This window comes from Dipodomys ordii, unplaced genomic scaffold (genome assembly GCF_000151885.1).
Source record: "Dipodomys ordii isolate 6190 unplaced genomic scaffold, Dord_2.0 Scaffold39, whole genome shotgun sequence".
Taxonomy (NCBI): domain Eukaryota; kingdom Metazoa; phylum Chordata; class Mammalia; order Rodentia; family Heteromyidae; genus Dipodomys; species Dipodomys ordii.
The window spans coordinates 11,886,628-11,896,197 of NW_012267255.1; the positions used below are offsets into that span (position 1 = coordinate 11,886,628).

The 9,570-nt window shown below is 38.4% G+C and overlaps 1 protein-coding gene across 2 annotated transcripts in view; it reads left to right on the top strand.

The window, feature by feature from the left end:
• Ccdc18 (coiled-coil domain containing 18) overlaps positions 1–9,570 on the top strand; it is a 113,373-nt gene that overhangs the window by 22,199 nt on the left and 81,604 nt on the right. For both annotated transcript variants that reach the window (XM_013018350.1, XM_013018351.1), the window contains exons 9-12: positions 3,415–3,706; positions 6,805–6,929; positions 8,104–8,264; positions 9,265–9,485. In XM_013018350.1, the coding sequence (XP_012873804.1) occupies positions 3,415–3,706; positions 6,805–6,929; positions 8,104–8,264; positions 9,265–9,485 (799 nt within the window). The remainder of the gene's footprint in view (positions 1–3,414; positions 3,707–6,804; positions 6,930–8,103; positions 8,265–9,264; positions 9,486–9,570) is intronic.

The following is a 9,570-nucleotide window of genomic DNA, read 5'->3' on the forward strand; positions in this document are numbered from 1 at the left end:
CCAGGGCCTCAGACATGCAAGGCAAGCACTCTACCACTGAGCCACCTTCCCAGCCCCAATGAGTACATTTCTTATGAGTTCAAGCCCTATTACTGGCAGGAAAAAAAAAGAACAGAAAATGTTAAGTGAAGTAAGCCAAGTAGTAAAGACATACTACATGGATCTTATAGACATGGTATGTAAAAAGCTCATCACTCTTCATGGGTGCTGGTAGCTCAAGCCTGTAATCCTGGCTACTCAGGAGGCTGAGATCTGAGAATCTCCATTCAAAGCCAGTCCAGGCAGGAAAGTCTAAGGCTCCAGTTAATCACCAAAAAATTAGGCGTGGAGCTATGGCTCAAGTGATAGTACCTGTTGTTCAGAAGGTGATAAATACCAATTACTATTAGCCTTTGAAAGTTGATGGGAATTAGTTCTAAGAGCACAACTGATAAGAGATAGGGGACAAGTTTCATTCTTCTCCCCACGGATATCCCTTTTTTCTGGACTATTTATCAGAAAGATTGTCTTTTTTTCAATGCATCTTCTTGGTTGAAGATCTATTGTCAATAAATGTGTGGGATTATTTTTAGGTGTTTTATTCTATTCCATGCTTTACTTATCTGTTTTTGTACCAATACTATTTGTTTGTAGTTTATTTTTTATTTTTTTGCACTAGTTCTGAAGCTTAAACTCAGCCTGGAGCTGTGGCTTGGCTTTCTTGCTCAAGGTTGGTGCTCTTACTTGAGCCAAATCTCCACCTCTGGCTGTTTGCTCATTAATTGGAGATAAGAGTCTCACAGGGCTGTGAATGTGGCTTAATGGTAGAGTGCTTGCCTAGCATGTATGAAGCCCTAGGTTCCATTCCTCAATACCACATAAACAGAAAAAGCCAGAAGTGACAGTGTACCTCAAGTGGTAGAGTGCTAGCCTTGAGCAAAAGGCAGACTTTCCTGCCTAGGCTATTTTTGAACCAAGATCCTCAGGTCTCAGCCTCCTGACTAGCTAAGATTATAAGTGTGAGCCACTAGCACCTGGCTGCTAGTATAGATATTTTAATGATATTGATTATTCTAGGTCATACATATCTGTGTCTTTGTATTTTTTTTGTGTCCTCTTTAATTTCTTTTAACAGTGTTTTACTATTTTTAGTTGAGGTATTTCACCTCTGCTTAGGCACATTGTTTATTTTAAAACTATTATAAATGGTCTTTGTTGATAAATTTCTAGTTGAATTTGAGTATTATTGACATCCAACAGCACTACTGATTTTTGTATGTTGATTTTATATCCTGCAACTTTGCTAAAATCATCAGATAGGTTATTTTCCATCAGTTGTTTTTATTTTTTGTTTTTTTTGTCAGTCATGGGCTTCAACTGTGGGCCTGGGTGCTGTCCCTCAGCTTTTCAGCTCAAGGCAAGCACTCTACCACTTAAGCCACAGCACCATTTCCAGTTTTCTGGTGGTTTATTGGCGATAAGAGTCTCATGGGGGCTGGGAAGGTGGCTCAGTGGTAGAGTGCTTGCCTTGCATGCATGAGGCCCTGGGTTTGATTCCCCAGCACCACATAAGCAGAGTTCAGAGTTCAATCCATGAGAGTTCAATCTCATGGACTTTTCTGCCCAGGCTGGCTTTGAACCATGATCCTCAGATCTCAGCCTCCTGAGTAGCTAGGATTACAGGCATAAGCTACCAGCGCCCAGCTTTCATCAGTTTTAATAGACATTTGGTAGAGCTTTGGGTTTTCTGTATATGATTCATATTAGCTACAAAATGATAATTTGACATCCTGTTTTCCAATTTTGAAGCCTTTTTTTCCTCTTACTTGATTGCTCTGGCTTGTACTTTGATTACTATGTTGAAGAAAAGTAGTGAAAAGAAAGACCTTATTTTCTTATTATTTTGTATTTCTTATGGTCCAAATATATGAAGAGAAAGCTTTCAGTTTTTCCTCATCCAGTGTAATGTTAGCTATGCTTATTATATATGACCTTTATTGTGTTGAGGTTTGTTCCTTTCACACCTGTTTTCTGTTTTGTTTTGTTTGCAAGTCCTGGGCCTTGAATTCAAGGACTGGGCAATGTCCCTGAGCTTCTTTTGCTCAAGGATAGCACTTTATCACTTGAGCCACAGTGCTACTTCCAAACTTTTCTGTGTATATTATACTGAGGAATTGAACCTAGGGCTTCATGCATGCGAGGCAAATTCTCTACCACTAAGCCACATTCCAGCCCCTATGGTTTATCATTCTATTGATTTGTGCGTGTTGAACCTTCCTTGTGTCTCTAGGATAGGTTCCTCTTGATCATGGTAAATATTTTTCTCAGTGAGCTGTTGCATTGAGTTTGTAGTACTTTGTTGATGATTTATACATCTATTTTTATCAAGGATATCAACCTATAGTTTTTTGTTGTTATGTCATTACTTACCAAGTAATGATATAACTTGGGTGGGGGTGCGGTCATGGGACCTGAACTCTGGGCCTGGGCAATGTCCCTCAACTCAAGGCTATCGGTCTACCACTTGAGCCATAGTGCCACTTCTGGCTTTTTTTCTTTTTGCTTATGTGGTGCTGAGGAATCGAACCCAGGGCCTCATGCATGAAAGGCAAGCGCTCTACCACCTTCCCAGCCCCTCCTTTTTTTTTTTCCTGGTCCTTGGGCTTGAACTCAGGGCCTGGACACTGCTCAAGGCTAACACTGTACCACTTGAGCCACAGCACCACTTCTAGCTTTTGCTGAGTAGTTTATTGGAGATAAGAGTTTTGTGGACTTTTCTCTAGTTACAAAACACAATCTGTAGATCTCAGCCTCCTGAGCAGCTAGAATCACAGGCATGAGTCACTAGTGCCCAACTCAAACAATTGTTTGTTTTTTTTGTTGGTGTTGTTCTTTGTTTTTGTTGTTTTGGGGGGCTTGAACTCAGGGCCTGGGCACTGTCCCTGAACTTCTTTGTGCTCAAGGCTTGTGCTCTACCTACCACATGAACCACAATGCCACCTCCAGTTTTTGAGTGGTTAATTGGAGATAAGAGTCTTAAGGGGGACTTTTCTGCCTGGGCTGGCTTTGAACTGCAATCCTCAGATCTCAGCCTCCTAAGTAGCTATTATTTCAGGCATGAGCCACCCTCTCCTGGCTTCAAACATTTTTTTTTTTTGATCCGGTCATGGGGCCTGAACTTTGGGCCTGGGCGCTGTCCCTCAGCTCTTCAGCTCAAGGCTAGTGCTCTACCACTTGAGCCACAGTGCCACTTTCGGCTTTTTTCTTTTTTCTTATGTGGTACTAAGGAATCGAACCCAGGGCTTCAGGCATGCAAGGCAAGCGCTCTACTACTGAGCCACCTTCCCAGCCCTCAAACATTTTTTTAAGTGAAAAATAAACACTATTATTGCAAATGGATAGATATTTTCATTTTAATGATTTTTTTTAATTTAGGCAGTTAAAAGAAGAAAATAACAGTGGAAAAGAAAAACTAAGGATTATGGCAATGAAAAACTCTGAAGTCATGACACAGTTAACTGAATCTAGACAAAGTATTCTGAAGCTAGAGAGTGACTTAGAAGGCAAAGATGAACTATTGAGAGAAAAATTTTCCCTGATGAATGAAAATCGAGAATTAAAGGTCCGTATTGCAACACAGAATGAACGACTGGATTTGTGTCAGCAGGAAATTGAAAGTTCAAGGGTAGAACTGAGAGGTTTGGAAAAAATGATATCCCAGTTGCCAGTAAGTATATCTGAAAAGAAATTCACTGTAGTGTATTACACAATGGGAAATATTTTACTCTAGTGGTTTATGAGAAGCCATCACTTTGTGATTGCTTTGTTAGCTTCTGTTTTCTGCTTGTTTATACTTTTAGCCAAGTTTCTTTGCAATATAATCCATATTTACTTCTCACACACTAGCCTTTCTGGTCTTCCTTTTTTGTACTTTCAGATGTCACATTTCTTATATGTACTGTAAAGTCACCTCTTTAAAATGTACTATTCTCAGGCTGGGAAGGTGGCTCAGTGGTAGAGCGCTTGCCTTGCATGCCTGAGGCCCTGGGTTCAATTCCTCAGCACCATATAACAAAAAAAGCCAGAAGTGGCACTGTGGCTTGAGCTGAAGAGCTGAGGGACAGCACCCAGGCTCAGCCCACGACCGGACCAAAAATAAATAAATAAAATAAAATAAAATAAAATGTACTATTCTGGGCTGGGAATGTGGCTGAATGGTAGGGTGCTTGCCTCCCATGGATAAAAAGACCTGGGTTCAATTCCTCAGTACTACTATACAAAAAAAGCTGGAAATAGTGCTGTGGCCTATGTGGTTAAGAGTGCTAGCCTTGAGCAAAATAAACTCAGGGTCAGTGTCCAGACCCTGAGTTCAAGCCCTAGGACTGAAATAAATAAATAAATAAATGTACCATTCTGAACTGGGTGCCAGTGGCTCATGCCTATAATCCTAGCTACTGGAGAAGTTGAGATCTCAAAGCCAGCTGGGGCAGAAAGGCCCCATGAGACTCTTATCTCCAGTTAACCACTCAAGAACTGGAAGTGGAGCCTGGCTCAAAGTGGTAGGAGTACTAGACTTGATCAAAAGAGCTTAGGGATAGTGCCTAGGCCCTTAATTCAAGCCCCATAACCAACAAAAAATAAAATGTAGTATTCTATAGTTTTTTTTAAAATTGTGAGTTTTATAACAATCATCCAGTTCCAAATATTTTTTCTTCTCAAAAGATCTCTATGTCCCTTTATAATTAACACTCACCCATCCCACCCTTGGGAAACCACTAATAGTTTCTGCTTCTGCAGATTTGTATTTCTAGACATTTCATATGAATATGATCATAACAATATGTCTTTTATACTTGTTAATGTATACTTTTAGTATTTTTGAGGATCATTTCATATTGAGACATATGAGTAATTTTTATTGCTGATTAGTAAGTATTCTATTGTATGGATATACTGCATTTTATTTAACTATTAATTGATAGACATTTGGGGTTATTTTAATTTATGAATAACACTGGTAAAAATATTTGCATAGCTAGCACAATGTCTCACTCCTGTAATCCTAGCTACTCAGGAAATTGAGATCTGAGGATCACAGTTCACAGCCAGCCTGGGCAAGAAAGTCTGTGAAACCCCCAGAAAACCTGAAGTGTTACTGTGGCTCAAAATAGTAGAGCACTAGTTTGGAGTGGAAAAAGCTCAGGGATAGCTCCCAGGCCCTGAATTCAAGCCCAATGACTAACCAAAAAAATAAAATATTTGTGTAGAAGTCTTTGTGGCTGGGTGCTGGTGACTTATGCCTGTAATCCTAGCTACTCAGGAGGCTGAGATCTGAGGATCAGGGTTCAAAGCCAGCCCGGAAACCCTGTGAGACTTATCTCCAATAAACCACCAGAAAACCGGAAGTGGGGCTGTGACTCAAGTGGTAGAACACTTGCCTTGAGCTGAAGAGCTGAGAAACGCAGTTGAAGCCCCACGACCAACAAACAAAACAAAAGAAAAGAAGTCTTTGTTTGGATATGTTTTTATTTTCCTTGGATAGATACCTTTGAATAGAATTGCTTGGTCATATGTTGATTTATACCAAACTTTTTCAAAATGACTACATCTTTTATATTCTTTTCAACAATTTATGAGGGTACTTGTTTCTCTATGTCTTTGAAATATTTGTTTTTTTTTTGGTTTTGGTGAGAACAATCAGTGGGTGTTAACTAGTGTCTCAACTAATCTTACCACATGAGCCACAGAGTCTTACAGATTTTTTCTGCTCAGGCTGCATTCAAATCTTGAGTAGTTAGGATTATAAGCATGAGTCCCTGGCACGGGCTCACTGTGGTTTTAATGATAACTTACATTGAGCAGTTTTACATGTACTTACTAGACTGGCTCAGAACTTTAAAATATCCATGTATATCAGTGAGACTAGGAAACCAGGGAGGCTGGGTTCTGATGGCTCATGTGTGTAAGCTTGTCTTCTCAGGAGGCTGAGATCTGAGGATCATAGTTCTTAGCCAGCCTGGGCAGACAAATCTAAGGTTCTTACCTCCAGTTAACTATTTAAAAAGTGGAATTTATTTAATGTTCGGTCTGAGAATGTGTCTTAGTGGGAGTGCTTGCCTTGCTTGCATGCATGCATAGAGCCCTGGTTTTAGTTCCTCAGTACCACATAACAGAAAATGCCAGAAGTGGCAAAAAAAAAAAAAAAGTAAAGGTGTAGCTAGCTCAAGAGGTAGAGTGCCAGCCTTGAGCAAAGAATGAGTCTCTTGAGTTCAAGCCTCAGTATGTGTACATACATACAATACACACATACAAAGGAATTCAGTGAGTTTGTGTTGGTAATTTGTTAGTGATAGGAGTGAAGGTAAGATATTAGAGAAATAAATCATGCTTGGTTTTTTTTCTATGGATACATGTTAGATTGAATGGTAGATTTTTAAGAATATTAAATTATTTTGTTATAAACCATGGAATTATGAACTGAAAAGCTCAGAAACCATCTAATACCATTAATAGCTATCCTGAAATTTGTTTATCTTATTCATATTTTAAATACTGCTATATAACTTTATCTAGCTATATGTACATTGAAAATACTGTGTTTAACACTAATTTGTTTGTATGTAATGTTATGTTATGAAATACATTCTTATTGATCTGTAACTCAAGTTTAATTACAGATTTTCATTATCTTAAAATTTCATTGTAATTTAAGTTCTACTTATGGATAGACTTGAGATTGTTTCCATTAAATTTATACAAATTTTCAGACTTGAGTTCTGAATACGAAAACATGTACGTTTTAAATGTTTGTTTTTAAACTTACAGTTTAAAAGAGAAATACTTGGCTTTAAATCGCCTCTTTCTAAGCATCAGATGAGTGGTTTGTCACACAAGGAAGACAGTTGTGTTGGCTGCTGTGAGGCAAATAAAACGATGATTTCGGAATTGAGGTATACTTTTCAGATCTTAAGTTTCAGCAAATATAATGGTTTTATTTAGATGGTAAGACATTGTCAGGCATGTTGCTATAATGTCAGCCTTAGGAACGCTGAGATAGGAGGATCACAAGTTTGAGTCCATGCTGTGCTATCTAGTGAGTTGGAGGACAACCTCAAACTCAGGACTACGTGGTAAGGCCATGTGTCTAAGTAGATGACTAAAAGAATAACTTTAGCCAGGCGCCAGTGGCTTACACCTGTAATCCTAGCTACTCAGGAGGCTGAGGATGGCTGTTCAAAGCCAGCATGAGAATCTTATCTCCAGTTAACCACCAGAAAACCAGAAGTGATGCTGTGGTTCAAAGTGGTAGAGCACTAGCCTTGAGCTGAAGAGCTTAGGGACAGTGCCCAGGCCCAGAGTTCAAGCCCCATAACCAACAACAAAAAAAATAACTTTAGTTGAGAATGAATATGTTTAGTTGAGATAATATTATATTGATTCCTCAACTTAGAATTGATTCTTTTTAACATTTTGTAATTTTTGTTTCAAATCTGTTTTTTTTAAATAAAAATAGAACATTACAGGATGGGTAATAATCTTCGACTCTAACTGCTAGTCTCATTCGCTCTTAAAAATACATCATCTAGGGGCTGGGAAGGTGGCTCAGTGGTAGAGCGCTTGCCTTGCATGCCTGAGGCCCTGGGTTCAATTCCTCAGCACCACATAAGCAAAAAGAAAAAAGCCGCTGTGGCTCAAGTACAGTGCTAGCCTTGAGCTGAAGAGCTGAGGGACAGCGCCCAGGCCCAGAGTTCAGGCCCCACGACCGGACCCAAAAAAAATAAAATAAAATAAAAATAAAAAATCCATTCTTGTTAGCTATATTAACGAATAACTGATAAACTGATATGGCTATCTTAGTGGTAAGTTCTGTTGAATTTTAGAACTGAAATTGCGTGGTCACAGGGTGTCTGACTATTCAACTTTACTAATTTCTATCTATTTTGGAAGGTGTGAGAACCAATTTATAATACTATTTTAGTTGACAAATTTCCATATCACATATAAAAGTTTACCAGTTTGAAATTTTTAAAGCTTTTCCCAACTTTAAAGGTTAAAACAAAAATACTATGAGATCTTTTTATAGAATCTTCCTAATAATTTTTGGCTGTTTTCCTTTTATGTCAGGATTAAACTTGCAATGAAAGAGGCAGAAATTCAAAAGCTACATGCAAATCTGACTGTGAATCAGTTATCTCAGAATTTTATTGCTTGTAACGATAGTCAAGAAACTGGCAAATTAAATATTTTAGAAACAGAACCTGTAAAACTACGTGGTAATCAAATAGGTGAGTATGTTATATTGAATTATTTCCATAAATGATAAACAGAATTTTTTTTTTTTTGGCCAGTCCTGGGGCTTGAACTTGAATCCTGAGTAGCTAGGATTACAGGTCTGAGCCACTGGCACCCAGCTCAACATTGTATTTTAACCTCCAGTTTTCAGAGGATGGGACTGGGAAGTGTACACTATCTGCAGCTTTTGAAACTGCGTGTAAATAAACTACATAAAAATATTATTAATTTATGCTGGCACCAGTGGCTATTCCTATAATTCAAAAGGCTGAGATTTGAGGGTCAAAGCCAGTCCGGGCAGGTAAGTCTGTGAAATTCTTATCTCCAATTAACCACCAGAAAACCAGAATTTGCACTGTGGTTTAAAGTGGTAGAGCACTATCCGAGCAAAAGAGCTCTTAGACAACTTCTAGACCCTGAATTCAAGCCCCATGACTGACCCCCCCCCAAAAAAAAATCTTAATAAATAAAGTACAATTAAATTTCTGGCACAAGGGACAATCTTTGGCTTTCTAGAAAAGTGAATGCTCTAGAGTCTTCTTTGTTATGTATTGAATTTAGAAACTATATTACCATATTTAATATATGTGTTTTCCTTATGTTTCATTCTCTATCCCTCTTATTTTGTGAATCAAAAACTAAACTGGACACTAGTAGCTCATGCCTGTAATTCTAGCTACTCAGGAGGCTGAGATTGTGGTTCGAAGCCAGCCTGGGCAGCAAAGTCCTTCAGACTCTTATGTCCAATTAACCACCAGAAAAACTGGAAGTGGCCCTGTGCCTCAAGGTAGAGTGCTAGCCTTGAGCTAAAGAGCTCAGGAACAGTGCCCAGACCCAGAGTTCAAGCCCCATGACTGACCAAAACAACAACAACAACAAACACATACACACACACACACAAACTAAATTTTATGATTAAATTATCCAACTATTTAAATTAAATTTCAATTATTGATGTTTTATTTAGAACAATTTTGATTTTGTGTTTATTAGCAGAAAGTGTAAAAGGTCGAAATCAACAGATAAACAAGCAATATGAAAGAGAGAGGCAACGACTTGCTACTGGAATAGAAGAACTACGCACTAAGCTGATGCAAATAGAAGCTGAGAATTCTGATTTGAAAGTTAACATGGCTCACAGAACTAGTCAGTTTCAGCTGATTCAAGAGGAGCTGCTAGAGAAAGCTTCCAACTCTAGCAAACTAGAAAGTGAAGTAAGTATATTTATTAAATTTTGAGATAAGAAGAAAGGTATTCTTGTGAAATTTCTTAACACTTTAAGTCCTGAGTTAAAAGGTT